The sequence below is a fragment of the Parasteatoda tepidariorum genome, chromosome 3 (genome assembly GCF_043381705.1).
Source record: "Parasteatoda tepidariorum isolate YZ-2023 chromosome 3, CAS_Ptep_4.0, whole genome shotgun sequence".
Lineage (NCBI taxonomy): Eukaryota > Metazoa > Arthropoda > Arachnida > Araneae > Theridiidae > Parasteatoda > Parasteatoda tepidariorum.
In genome coordinates, this window is record NC_092206.1 from 23,052,098 (window position 1) to 23,068,052 (window position 15,955).

The window sequence follows — 15,955 nt, forward strand, 5'->3', positions numbered from 1 at the left end:
GGGGTGAATATAGTCACATCTGAAATACATTTATTTGCTTGAATCGTAGAAAAAGGACATGCACACCTGAAAAACAACCTCTCTAAGCTGGTTGCTATAGCAAGTTTCAACTTCAAAAACACTAAGTGTGAATGAAATAATGCAACATGATTGTGTACCTTGGGTGGTTGATTTTCTAAGGTTGATTCTGAAGTAAACTTCAAATAGTATACCCAAAAACAACCTCAAAACCTAAAAACATTCTCAAATAAACTTCAAAGACTTTTTAAATTTTTTAAGGGAAATTAAAGTCATCGAATCATTAGGTCTATTTATTATTTGCGCGATAACAGGCTAAATTATAACGTGTTAAATTATTATATTGGCATAGTATTAAGTTTATTAAAAATTTACAAATTTTTTTTTAGTCAAAGGGCTCTAAAATTTCTAACAGCAAGCTTTATTTTTTTCTGTGTCTTACCTTTTTCTGTCCCCATCATTTTGCAACAATTTTTACGCAGATATTTTTTCTCAAATTATTTATTTTTGGTTTTCTTCTCAGCTTTTTTTTTAATAAAAGATCAATCTTATCATTGGATTTGTCACTGGATAAAATATATACATGTAGCAAATTAGGTATGAATACTTGATTTCTATAAAGAGTAAATATTTTCGTTTGGTTTCATTGGTAAATAGTTGCTCCAAATATGTATGGGTGGCTGGTTAGGGTGTTCTTTCCTGTAGCCAAATTGGTTCAAGTCTGAACCCTAATACCTAAACATACACATAAATATAATGACTGGAATTTAAAAAAAGCAAACTATTAATTTTTTTTTTTTTAATTTTTTCAACTATTTCGTATTCAATTTCTATTTTACTATATTCACGCATTTTTGTATTTTAGTTGAATTTATTAAATAAATGATGGTTTGATTTGCGCTGTTATATATTGCGTTTAAATGCAGGAATAAATTTTAGGTTTCAGCAAATTTACGTTATTGTGGTTTAAAGTATTCCAAGGCTTATAACATTATTTTTTTAAACTTTTTTTTGTTGCTTTGAAGTGATTTTTCGCTGATTCTATTTTTTCTTTTTAATTTGCTTACACTTCGTTTTCGTTTTCAATTTTTCCGCAAAAAGCTCAGTTTCTTATTAGGTCAATCTCTAGGAAAAATGAATGTATACATTAAAATGAACATAGATACATTTAGTAGTAATCAAATCGTAATTGTATCTCTAATATCATAAAATTTGCCAAACAATTTCAAATATGGGCAAAAATGTAATTAGATAAGATCTTAGTAAATATAAGCTATGAGATAGCTTGCTAATGTATCAAAATCAAATGTATGCAAGAACACCGGCGCATTTTTATTATTATTTTTTAATATGCAGCACAAACACTTTTGAACTTTAAAAATTTCCATTGCATTTAAAAAGAGTTTATTTTATCGAATTCCACATTATTTTTATGCAATCGAAACTAAATTCTCATTTTAAAATGATATTGATTATAAGGATAAACCTTACAACGCTTGTTTTCAAAATTTCTTCCAATTGTTCAAGCGCGTACGTAGGAGGAAAAAAACGAATTTCTCAAAAAAGTTTGATTTAATTATTCGATTTTCATCTTTATTTAAATAGGCTGAAATATTTGTCCAGAAGATAAAAAAATTCTTTCTTTAAATAAACTTTTCTTTATCCTCAAAATATGGGAGGCAGTTGTGATCTGATAAAGGTTAGGATAAAGAAAGGCGCCGAAGATTTTTACTTTATGGTAATTTCACATTTTCGTGCATTTCACTTTATCTCTAGAACAGTTTAAGGTAATAAAATAATTTGGTCACACGATTATTAAAACCGTTTTATCCAAAGAAAAAACAGTTTTCCGCAAAAAAAGATATTCGTTTTTCATTTTATTATTTATTTTAATAATTGTCTTAAACATCTTGATTTCAATGTATAAAAACTTTTACGCCCTTTATAACTGTGTAATTTTAGATAAAAAAATGTGAAATTCGATTGAAATTAGTCATATTTTTCTTGTGAAATTAATTATAATAAATATCATTTGTTTTAATACTATTCAGTTTGAATAAAATAAAATTAACCTAAGATAATAAAAATTCTCCCACTCTCATTCTTAAAGTTTTGGAAAGGGACTATATATCTTAAATTGCGGCTACATTTCTTCATATTTTATGGGTCAAGAATTTAAGCCAGTCACAACACTTTTACGTTTATTCAAACAAAAAGTACGTTTTTGTGTCTAATTTCATCCGTATAAATATCTCAGCTAATTTAAGTTTTGATCCTTCGAATTATTAGGATTTTATTTTAGTACAAAAAAATCCATATTTAAGAAAATTCCCCTTATACCATAAATTCCCCATATAATTCCCCCCATACAGTTCCCCATATTTTATGGGTCAAGAATTTAAACCTGTCACAAAACTTGTACGTTTATTCAAACAAAAAGTACGTTTTTGTGTCTGATTTCGTCTGTATAAAATATCTTAGCTTACTTAAGTTTGATCCTTCGAATTATTAGGATTGTATTTTAGTACAAAAAAATCCATAGTTAAGAAAATTTTTTAAAGTTATTATTTCGCGCACTATAATTTTTCAGGTTAAGTTGCAAGGCTTTAAATGGTAGAAATACGGGAGATAGGCCGAGCAAAACGATTCGATCTCTTTCAATAAAATTGTAATCAGGAATCACTATTTGAGCTTTCATAAAATTATCCAGGATTTAGATTTTATTCCCCATGTAAATTAGGCCAGTTTTCTCTTTCTTCGTAAAGAGTCTATATTTCTAAAATATATATGACTCCGATATTTAAACATCTCTAAGTTTTGAAAACATTATGCTATTAGAAAAAAGAGGAGTAATTTCTGAAAAATAAATTATAAAAATAAATAAATATGCGTTAATTATTCTTGAGTTTATGATTTTCTAATCTATGTCTACTTGTGGCGTCATAATATTTATTTCAAGTTCTGAATCCCGTAGCAAAATTAGAACATAAACTAAACAAAAAGCGAATCTTTCTAAAAGCTTAACAAACTGGAACAAAATATTGCAATTGATTAAAACCACAGATAGGAAAAAGAAATTTTTTGAAAAAAAGTTTGCAAATTGAAACAGGTTTCGAAATTAAATGCTTGAATTAAATGTCGCAAAGCTGTTAAAAGGGAAAAAAGTGGAATTAAAATCCGACGTTTGGGGACATTTATTAAAAAAAAGGAACAGACCCTTTAATTATTTATCTCATTCACAAAAAAACCTGCTTGCTTAAATAATACTTTATAAGCACAAAAGATAATTTATAATGCAATCAAAAGAACGAAGTAACACACACTTTTCAATTGAGAATAAAGATTTCTTTCTTAATTACAATTTAGTTAGTAGATAGCATAAATCAAACAAAGCTTTATCTCAGGATTTCATTTGCTCTTGATTCTTCGTTCTGTTTTTCCTGTCTTGGGAACGAATCCATTAATGAAAGAATAAAAACCTCCAAAAAATCCAAAGAAAGTAGAAATCTAATTCAAAAATGTAGATTACAACAAAAGGAAGGAGCGCAGGAAAGAATAATGCCAAATGTTACACACACAGTACAAAAAAGGAACTTTTTTGTTACTGTATTTTTTACATTTATTGTTGCCAAAACTAAAGGAAAAAATTCACACTCTTAAAGCGTTTAAAGTAACAAAAAAAAGTACAAAAAAAAAGAATTCAGAAGAACAAAAGATAGAAAACAAGAAATATGAGATGTATAATGTAATTTGAAAAAAAAAAAACAAGAAAGAAAGAAAAAGAAATAAATAAATTGGATAAAGAAAGAACGTTAGAAAAGATAGTTTAGAAACTGGAATAGATTTGGGAAGAATGTTTGAGTGGTCATTTGTATTCTTCTGTAAGTTGTTTTTGAGGCATTATTTCTGACATTATTCTATATTATCTATGTCAGTATAATTTGCTAAATAGATTTATTTTTTAAAGCTGATTAAAAGTATGCCTTGCACTGATTGATCATGCATTTAATAAAAGAGAATTAAAGGAATTTATGCCCATTAAGTTCTCAGTTTTTGTCTTAAATAGTTTCTCCTTTCAAGTTATGATCTATATTTTCACCTAGTTCATCTCAGTCATTTGAAGTCAAAATAATATTCACATTATCGCAAACTGATGTTTAAGAAAAGGGAAAACAAAACCGTCATCAAAATCAAATGAAATATAAATGCGAAGGGCATGACGAAAAACACCTGCAGAAGTTCGATTGTCTAATAAGACTTTAGGTGTTTCAATTTATCAACTTTGAAATTTAAATTTTTTATAACAGCAATCAAACTAGTTTTGATCTGTTCATTTCCACGTTCCTTAGTGATAATTTATTATGATTCGATAGTATTTTTATCTTGTCCCTTAGGTAATAATTTGCAACCTTTTATTTGTATAGTTTTCGCCATTTTTGATAAGGATAAAACACTCTGCATATTTTCTAAACAAATTTTTTTCAAAATGTAAAATAAAATGGTAACTTTCAGGTGAACTAAATGAAACTATCCATCATAATCTGAAAGCGAAACACTTTATATTTAAATCGCAATGTCTAAACCTGAATTCAATACCTTATCATCTACTGAAAAATACTGTTATGTTAAAGAGCTTCACCATTTTCTCTAGTATAATTAATTTCTGATAACATTGAATTATTCAAAACAATGAAAGCTCTTTGAATTGCCATTTTGAGTTTAAAAGCGGAATTTCAAATGCCTGTTTAGAATTTTAGAAATAACTCAAACTGCCTTTAAATGAAACTAGACGAATCATTTATCGAACATTTCACTGTCAAATGTTAAACATTGAACCTTAGTCTTTATGCTTACGTCATTCTTGAAAAAGGCGAAAAAAAAATCGACAAAAATAAATTTAATTAAAAAAAAAGAAACATACACTGTGACCAACACATTAATTTTCTTAATTTAAAATTTAATGATCGTAACAGTACGCTAAAATACTGAATCAAAAGTTATGGCGTTTTTCAACAATTGCGCTCATTTTTTTCAATCTCACGTTTTAAATGATTTACATTTTTGTAAACACACATTTTAATTTACATCAATTTTTTAGATACGCATTGGAAGGTACGGCTATTTTTTTCTACGCGCAATTTGAGCTGCGTCTAGTTCATCAAGGAAATGACACAACAAAGTCTGATAAAGATCACATTTTTATTCAGCTAAAATGTGTTTCGAAAATAGTTCAAGAAATGTTTTATTCTTTTAAGCGGAACAAACTTTTTGTTGCATTTTCACAAATAAATCTAAATGTAAAAAATTGATCTCGCCTAATACGCGAGGGATTTTCAAATCTGAAATTAAATTTTCTCCTAAAGCTACAAATTAAGTATTTCAGAATATTTTTGTCGTAATGCGTAAGTTTAAAAAAGCGCTACATATGGAACATAGGGTCGAGTAAAAGGTGTACCAAGCTTATAGAGGAGTCAGGTTTGCACATTATCATGATTAAAATTTCATACGGATCCACATCTGGAAATTTCATTTAGCACGGTCAGGGACACTTTCCTTTTATGATCAGTTTTAAAGCATAATAGAGGAGTGTCTCTAGCGGCGTATGACAACATTTCCAGGCTAAAGTTCCTGTGCCATTTTAATCCTGATGATGTGCTTTAATTCCCGGTAAAGTATGTCGCAATAATTATGCATTTCCTGTTATATATAAAGTTTTTAAACTTTTACAATTAGGCAAAAAACATTTTAAAAAATAAAAATAAAAAAATAATAAAAGATGACATTTAAAAAATCTGTAGCTTGGAGAGAAAAACTGATTGTAGATTTGAAAGCAATGATACGAAAGAATATAAATCTGTTAAAAAAATCTCCTAAATCAAAAAACAGAGAAAAATTGTTCCCTAGTGTAATATTTTCAATATTTTGCGTCGTGTATATAATTTTCTTTAGAATATATAACAAAACCTCCTCAAATTCTATTTTTCCTGTTTGCAATATTTTCCAACATTGCACAGACAAAACTAAATCTTGCAGTACATTTCATATTAATATCAGAAGTCTAAGTCAAAATGTTAAAAATCAGTTAGAACGATGAAGCAGGGGTTGAGGAAAACTTTAAACGCCATAAATTCTGAAAACTTCTACACCCATCTCCGCCTTCCGCATCGGTTATATCCGACTCATCTCATAAAGAAAGTCTTGACAGTCAATAAACGTTCGGACTAAGTCTAACAATAAAAGTTTCGTACTATCATAAAATTCTTCACATATTTCATCTTTCGAAAGGAACTATTATAGTGTTAGAGTTGGACCAGATATGGCAGCAGAATTTTATTTATTACACAGTGTATGCCGGAATAAGCTGGACTGCAAAATGGTAGTCTACACCATTTTGAAGAATTTTTCTTATTAGAAAAATATTTTAAAATGCTGATATTTTTTATCGATTTATATAAAGGACGTTTGAGGAACATGATCTTAAGATTTTTATTAAGATTTAACACAACTATGTAAATGAATATTTAATAATATTAAAATTACCGGTTGCGGTCATGGAGGCTAAGGCTTCACAATTTCATAGCATATGGCATTAGTTATGCAATGTAGTGAGCATTGCGCACCGGCTGCCTTTGCTTCCTAGATAAACAGGTTAGCATCGATTTGAAACTGGATGGTTTTCATCTCATTTTTTATCTATTTATATAAAGGACGTATGAAGAACATGGTCTTAAGATTTTTATAAAGATTTGACACAACTATGTAAATTAATATTTAATAATATTAAAATTACCGGGTGCGGTCATGGAGGCTAAGGCTTCACAATTTCATAACATATGGCATTAGTTATGCAATGTAGTGAGCATTGCGCACCGGCTACCTTTGCTTCCTAGATAAACAGGTTAGCATCGATCTGAAGCTGGATGGTTTTAAGGTATACTGGCTGGCCGATAAGAATTACGCACCCAGTTCGCACCGACCACAGTGCTGACGTAAAATATCTTCAGTGGTAGACGAATAGTGGATTAGAGTCCCCTTGCCGTCAGGCTCTCCGGGGAAGATTTTAGTAGTTTTCCTCTTCATGTAAAGCAAATGCAGGTTAGTTCCATCAAAAAGGCAAATCTCAGGTTCATCACGAAGGCAAATTTCTCTCAATATTTAATTTGGGTGTTCCCTTGTCTTCTGGATTGGGTACAAAATTGCAAGGCCACGTAATCATAAACCCTAAATTGGGTCGACTTTTCAGTGACGGTGAACAAAATAGTATTACTGGATATAATATCCCCGATGACCTGATATATCACACCCATGTGTAGTGAAATGTAGGTATTAATAGAGGGGGAATGAGATTTCATGAAAAAAATAATAAACGCTAAATATATTTGTTTTAATAACCGTCAAACATTTTGAATATTTACTGAAATTTTATTTAGAACTATCTATAAGTTATATAACATGAATTCTCGGGCGTTTTAAATTACTCGAATATTTCTATCTACTAAATTTGGGATCTCATAAAATATCTAACCATGAAGCTGATTTTAGGCTGTTTTTTTTTAAAAAAAAACTATGTGGAAAATAATAATGTCATTAATTTGTTATAGAATTAAGTTTCAAAAATATTTCTTAAAGGAATTCTTTTGAAAAAAAAGTGTTGGTAGGCGATGAAATATTTCTTTGATGTTTCTATTTTCTTTTAGAAAAAATTCTGAAATTATGTGTGTAGGTTTTTTTTGAAGCTTTTGTCACCAAACAAATGTTGTAAACTTGAATCGTAATTTCAACATTTTGAATTGTAGCAGTACTTCATTCAACTTTCTAGATTTCTTTATTTGTGATATAGGCTGGGATTAAAACATTAGTAAATAAATTGTAATGGACAAATTTATTTAAAGCCCGGTTAACCATGAAAACTTTCTGGTGATTCTCATTCATTTGACGTGATTGAGGGTTAGTTTGGCACATAAAATTACATATATGGCACGTTAATATTTATGTTCAAGCCTACAAGTTTAAACATCAGGATCAATATGTTCACGTTGTGAATTGATTACTCAATGCTGTAAATAAATTAAAAGAAAAAGTTGCTAAATTTTTGATAATATAACTCGCTTTCCAGTTGTATTTTTCTTTCCTGAAAGCAAGAAGAACAGGTTTTGCATTTCTAATTAATTTGCTTAGAAGAGAATATATAAAAACCATAGTTGAAAAGTAAAAGCAAAAGATTACGAATTTTAGTCTGTTAATTTTTCATAATGTCTGTTAAATGACTTGTAATCATGAATTATGCATTTTGATGAACCAATTGCGGAAATTTTATTCTAGTATCAACAAAAGACGAATTATTCACTTGTATAATTCTAAAATTGGGCATTGGATTTAATATTGGAAGATTGATTAGTGACGTCATGTGGGAATAAACATGGTATTTGTCGATTCAGAAACCAGTCAGGTTCGTCCCTTATATTTGACATCGCTTACAAGTATCCAATTATATTTTATTTAAACCTCATGGATAGGTAATATCCTTTCACTTCTTCTCGAATGCAAACACCAAATTGCCTCTTGCTTAAAATCTCAGTAATTCATTCATCACAAAACCTCACTTTTTTACGCAATGTAGAGTAATTTTATGTAATCACATGTTTTTTTTCTTCAAATTTTGCACTATTTTAATTTCAGCTGTTTAATTATTAGTTCAAACAATGTAATTATTAATGCTAATATTTAAAATACAATCTCTTGAGCACGTAAAATAATAACAATTTCAACTATTTTAAATATTTCTTTTTTTTTCAGTGTTCTACAATGTAACGTGTGGTTCACAGATAATGACTGTTAATATGAATCTTGCAAATCATCCGTCTTCGATTGTTTATTTGCAAAATCTCAAAGGTTACCCTGGTAAGTACTCTTTTTTTTCATGTATTTTATTTTCATTTACACTTTATTTGTTTTCTTATTCTATTTGTATTATTCTATTTGTTTATTTGTATTCTTTTTATCTAAAATACTAAAAATCTATTTAGAAAAAGTTATAAAAAACTAATGATCGCAGGTTGTTTTAATTACTGCACAATAAGTATGTATTCTAAAAAGTAACATCTAGATGGTAAAACATAATAATAACGTGCAAAAAAATTTGTTTGTATAATAAAATATCAAAATACGAAATTATAAGAAATAAACTTTTTATATATTACTAAGTTCTGTCTGTGCGAAATTTAGTGATAAGGAATAACTGATATTTTAAAAATTAATAAGTTATCTTCAATTTTTAATCGATATTTATAACAGAGAAATCAAGCATGCATTTTCAAAATTGAAACTTTAATATTTTAGCGTCTAAAGCTTAGTTAACTTTGAAAACGAGCTTCTGTTTTTATGAGAAAATGCAACTTAATAAGGAATACGCTGCAACTATATACCAATCATACCCCACAATATACCTTGCTTTGTAAAAGCTCTTAAAAATCAATTATTTTCTTGTTAATTTTCAAAAGTGCGAGGTCGATTAATTGTTTTGAAATGCAACTTAATAACAGCATTTTAAGAAAATACGACTTAATAATAAATGCACAAGAACAATAAATTAAAAAGTGCTTTGCAAAAGCCTTAAAGTTTTAGAAAATTTCCTGTTATTTTTAAAAAATCTCATCTCGAATAATTGCTCAGAAATGCAACTTAATAAATAATAATATCATCTTAATAATCACTGCTTAAGAAAATGCAAATTAATCATTACGGAAGAACAATATGACGAAAATTTGTTTTACAAAAGCATTTAAATGTCAAAAATTTTTGTCTTTTGAATAATTTTCTCAAAAACTTAAAACCTAAATGCAAAAAATAAGAAAAAAACTTTTGGTCTTTAATGAGTTTATTTGCAGAATAATTAAAATATATTTTTCTCGTGCTTGTTTAATTAAATTGTTTAATCATTATTGACTTTTATGAACCTAATGATCATATTTATTTATAGGTTGTGAACCAAAAATCAATCAGAATATAGTTTTATTTCGATTGAATCTGAATGATAGCGGGCTATCTTGTGGAGTCTCGAAGATGCTCAATAAACAAACGGTAAACATTCATAATTTTCTTTTTAAATTTTATAGTGTTTAAATAATAGGTTTGGATTGAACCGCAATGGCTTTAGGGATAAAGCGTTCGCTATTCCAATGAGATGAACCAGATTCTAATCTCATCGATGATTGGGCGATATGAATTCCGCATCCGGCTAGCACCAACCACTATGCTGATGTGAAATATCCTCAGTGATAGACAGATTATGCGTTAGAGTCCCATTGCCGCCAGACTAACCATGGGAGGTTATCATGGTCCTCCATTAAATAGTCCTCCACGAAGGAAACTCTCTCCAAATACTTGATCAAGGAGTTTCCTTGTCTTTTGGATTGGGTTTAAAATTACAAGACTACGTATTTGAACGTTAGAAAAAAATTTGGGTCGGCTGTTCAACGATGGTTATTTATAAAATCATAAAATAAATTGGTTATGATTAATTTCATTAAATAATAAAACTTTTTGTGAATATTGACATAAGCATGCACGTTTACTTGTCATAAATAGCTGAGAAAAATTATAATAATATAGGGTTGTTTTTAAATTTTCAATTAAAACGAGTTAGCTAATGAAAATGGTAGTGTTAACTAAGAAAATGTATTAAAAACTGTTTCAAAAAATGTTTTGTGAATAATTGTTTCCACAAATGCATCAGAACACTGTTTTGTATCTTGATATAAAAAACAAAACGACTGAGCAATATTTTAGTTGGGATAATCCCTCACACAACAAGAAAAAAATAAAAAAAACGTAGATTTTTAGTAGTTTTTTTTTGTTTTTGCTCTTCGCCGCTCCATCAGTAGGCGAGCTCTGAAATTAATTTTGAAATTTGGTATATCAGTTTTTCAAAAAACAATGCAGAAAACCTTGCAATTCCATCTTGCTGTTATTGATTCTTCAAAACCTTAGTTGTACTTTGTCACCAGGTAAAAAGATGATAGAGGTCACTCTAGAAAGTACGTAGATAAATTCGCAAAAATTTTAACATTTCCTTAAGTGGGGAAGTACAGCATTTCTCTGGCCAACGTGTTTTCAAAACTTCATTTCCAGGCAAACGAGGCTGTAAAATCATTTCAGAAAAAAATTTCTTAAGATTTATTATAATTTTTTTATTGCATAAGTCACATTACATAGCTAATTATAAATTCTCTTTATTTCTGCTAGTAATTACCGACAGAGATTTTGCAATGAGAATCTAACAATTTAACAAGTGTCTGGTATAATTGCAATTTATAAAAACAATGAATTCTTGTGATGATTTTTTAACTGCTCTCAAGTTTACTTTTGCCTATTCTATCCCAATCAAAATAAATATTTCTTTAAAGTTTAAAAATAGACGTTAAAGAAAATACCATTTTTTCTTTAAAATTAAAGAAAAAAGAAGACAGCTCATGGAGAAAAGTTACCTGATTTTGGGGTAACCTTGTTCTCCAAATAACTTGTTCTTCTGATATAAGATTTTATATTAAAAGAAAATTTTAAGTAAGTTCAAATGCTATAAAGAAACTCTATAAGAGCTTCCTCAAGTTTAAAATTTAATTCCTTCTTCCAAATGATAACCATACCGTAATCAGCAATTTCATCCGATACGTATCCTTTTCGCTGAGCCATAAGGACCTATCACCATGGTTCCTATTGTAGGTATCTTGGCACCAATAATTATATATTTAGTACCTATGAGAAAAACCTATTAACATAATATTAGTAGTGCCTAAGACAAAAACTTATTAAACACCGTAGGCATCAATAGTTACATGGCGATATTTTGCGGTTCCTCTAAGCGCATAAGCATCTATGTAAACAAAGACCTTTATCTAAGTATAAAACTGCTCACAGAAACTACTAATGTTTCTGTGAGCAGTATCACATAATATTATAAATCACAGAAACTCCTATGCCACCACAATTGTAATTCATAGTCATAAATTACAATTATTGTTACAAATTTTCTAGCACTCTTGTATTTTGTGTACAACGAAAAGTTCAGAAAAAAGATGTTATTTGTAAACATTCGTGGCATATTTTAAAGAGTCGGTGAAGGTTTCAATGTATGTTCAATTTTCAATGTTCAGTTTTCAATGATCAATGCTCTCTTACGCACTGAACTGAAAAGAAGATGATAAATTTTAATAATAGCCCAGACAGCGCATCTTAAAATAGGATCTTTCCAGTGTTTCTGCATTAAATATGTGTTTCCAAATATTAGACTGAAGCAGAAAATTGATTTTCAATACGAAGAATTCCATTCCTCTTATGAAAACTTACGAATAATTTAACACCTATTTGCTAAAGAGGCAATTGCATTTTCACAAACGATAAAACGTAGGGTCCGTTTATCACAGGGTGATTATAGCTGTCGGCATGGTGGAGGGGCAATGGACGGTTTAATAGTGTCAGTGTCCATTCCAAGACGTAAGATTAGTGGCCAAAGATTTCCTCTTCCGGTTCAGCAGTGGGCATCAGTTGGCACGTTATTTAAACTTAATAGCCCGAATGTCAGCCACTATCATTAAAAGTGACTGTCTTGTCGAATCGGTGAGCTGTAAATATTTTTAATGAAACAATTTATCTGTTTATACTTTATATAAATTACTTGATGTTAAAATGGAAAGATAATCATGAGATAACTAATCAATATACAGACAAAATCTAAAAACTCTTTACTTTTTTGAATAAATACTTTAGGTCAAAATTCATAAGGAATGACGTATACAAGTAAAATAATAATTAACTTGACTTACAAAAGCTTAAAAAAATATTTTTCAAACTTGAATCTTTAGAACTTTTTACATAGAAATAGCATTGTCTTTGTTATTAAATTAAATTAGCTCTTTAAATAAGTTCTTTAGTGTTGTAGTGTATCTACCACTACAAAAATATAATTCAAATTCGCTAGTATATATGACATGTTAACTCGATTCTTTGGTGCGGTGCATTTTCATAGATGGAAGTTGACATTGTCGATGTATACCATCCCCACATTGGTGACTTTCGGACGTGATGTGAACATCCTTACCTTGACAGAACCACACACATCAATCTGAACTCGCCTACTTGGACAGATGATCCACATTGAAAAGTTGACATGTGACTGCTACATTATCCATCTCCTCGCGCTGTTGCTTCTCAGTCTCTATCACACGCATCGTCGGCCTGTATACATTCGACTGCTAAAGGCAATCCACGACCGTGAACTTAATACAGCTCTCACGTTCAGTACTCAAAATATACAGTGATCTTAATACAGCTCTCCCGGCTTCTCACAAAACTGGAATAAATCAACTAGTGGTATTCGTTCATTGAATTCCATCACAGATATAATTCTGGAGGAGGTGTGCTGTAGTGCATATACCACTACAAAAATATAATTCCGATTCACTAGTATATATATGACATGCTAACTCGATTCTATGGTGGGTACCTTTTCACAGATGAAGGTTGACATGGTCGATATCTACTCTCCCCACAGTGTAAATGTTAAGGGGTGTGTTTTGTTATCATCGAGAAAAAATCATTTTTCACAGTAGTTTACCATAAGCACGAACATTATTTAAATGCAAATACTTTTGTGAAATAATGCATATATCTTTTACAACCTAATTTTCTCTGTAGTTAAATTTGAAGTAAAAAGAGATTATTACGACATCTTGCTTGCCCGTAAAAGTCATAATCATCATGAGGCTTGAAATAACATTTAATAGGCAGTCAAATAAAAAAATTTTTTTTGAAATATACTCTCTCCAAGGAATTGAAATATTGAAATATAAATATATATATATATNAAAATCGAGTAATCTTGCACACCAGGTGAAAAATTTTGAATTGAGAAAAACAGGCTTAAAAATAAAATTTTGAAAAAGTTCCTTTAAACAAAACAACAAGTCTTTGTTGGCGATTTCAATTAAGAAACTGGTGTGTTACATTTTGTTTCAAGTGAGTGAGTCCTAGTTATTTTGACTGTACTTTAGGAAGTTTCTTGATCATGTTTTTTACAGTTTGTGCCGAATTGTTTTTGATAGAACTCATTACATGTATTTTTTTCTTCAAAAAGTCAAGAATTTGGTTAAAAAACCTCCTTCGTTAAAATTGACTGCAATTTTGATGACAAAGTGAAATGAGAAGTAACTTGCATGTGCCTCTGTATTTTAAAATATTTTAAGCGCACTATACAGTGAGCGAAAGAAAAAGAAGAAACTTTTGGTCAAATGATCGGATCTTTTCGGTCTCGGACTCAATCTTAACGATTCAAGGAAGTGAATTCAAATATGTTAAGTAATTCACGTAACCGATGTTTCAAGTTACGGAATCAGACGCAAAAACATACTTTCTTTGAATAAACAAAAAAAAATTTATTTTTATAATATTTTTTTAAATTTCCTATTTTTTTTTCGAATTTTGATTTCTAACCTTTCAATATATAGGAGATAGCCGCAATCTGGAAATTATGGTCCTCAAAGTTTGTTAAGGACAACAATACAAAGCTTGACCACTTAATGTTAATATTTTTTGTGTGTATTTCTCCATATCTCGAGAACTTTTTAAGCAAAATGAAAATGTTTCGCACGAAATTAGAAAATTCATTTATTCAAAGAGAATCAAAATGAAATTTTAAGTAACTATTTATTATTTTTAATTATTCATTATTTTCAATTATTTTAGTTTAAAATTGTCAAAAGAATTTTGAATTGTAAAGTATACAATTTTTTTGTATCATTTTAAAGAATTTAACAAAATTGGTCAAATAATTCCTGAAAAATCAAGTTTTAAAAATACTGCTTCGTTAAAAATCAATCTCTCATGAGTTATTCGACCAATTTTACATTTTATCGTGTAAAATTACATTCTTTAAAATGGTGTTAAAAATTGCAAACATTACAATTCAAATTTTTTTGACTATTATAAAATTAAGTAATAAAAAATAATAAATATTTATTGAAAGCTATTTTTGCATGTAATTATAATTTGATAAACGAATTTTTTACGCAATATAGGCAACATTTTTCAGTATATAGGCAAAAATATTTTCAATTCGATAAAAAATTCTGCAGATATGGTGAAAATCAGTCAAAATTTTGGACACCTCTCCTGTTTATTTAGAAAAAATGCGTTTCTGTGTCTGATTTCTTAACTTAAAATATTTACTGCGCTAATTAATTAGCATACTTGAGGTCACGCCCTCAAACCATTAAGATTAAGTTCTAGAACATAAAGATTCGATCGTTAAATAAAAATTATTTGTTGGCCTCCTGTCTTATCGGAACTGGTCAAAAGAATTGAAAGTCTTGCAGCCTTGCAGTATTTTGTTTTTAATGTAAATTTGCAAATTTTTCTTCCTTTTGTTCTATGCTTACAACTGTAAGCCTCATGCTATACTTTGTGGTGCATGAGGAGTTTTAAGTCGTTTAAATAAAATAAAAAAATATTTAAAAAAAAAAAATTCAATCATGGCGGTCCGTAAATGGCGACACATTGTACGTCGATTTTTTTTATCGAATGACTTTTTTTTCTTCCCTTTTTGCTACTCTTATTTTGCTTCAATTGTGCAATTATTGGATGGAATTGAAATATGTATGGCTTTCCTTTTTACAATACCATTTAAAAAATTCCCTAGTACACTTTACTTTTTATAGAAATAGTTAGATGCATGGTTATAATGTTTTCACCTCAGAATTTAATTTGATTGTATCCAGAAATTTCGAATCTATTTCGAAATCTCGCTTCAAACTAAAAGTTTTCGAACTGTTCGTTTGAATGTGTCAAACTTCATTATTCATCAATTTTAAAAGAATCAGTTCTCTTCGAGGTCATACTAAAGTGGTATATTTAATTGTTATAAAAGACTACGTTCATTTAAATG

General features: G+C 29.0%; 1 protein-coding gene across 2 annotated transcripts in view; it reads left to right on the forward strand.

The window, feature by feature from the left end:
- The window catches only part of LOC107452035 (uncharacterized), a 178,067-nt gene that overhangs the window by 138,652 nt on the left and 23,460 nt on the right, over nucleotides 1–15,955 (forward strand). For both annotated transcript variants that reach the window (XM_021147066.3, XM_021147065.3), the window contains exons 2-3: nucleotides 8,815–8,919; nucleotides 9,998–10,098. In XM_021147066.3, coding sequence (XP_021002725.1) covers nucleotides 8,815–8,919; nucleotides 9,998–10,098 — 206 coding nt within the window. The remainder of the gene's footprint in view (nucleotides 1–8,814; nucleotides 8,920–9,997; nucleotides 10,099–15,955) is intronic.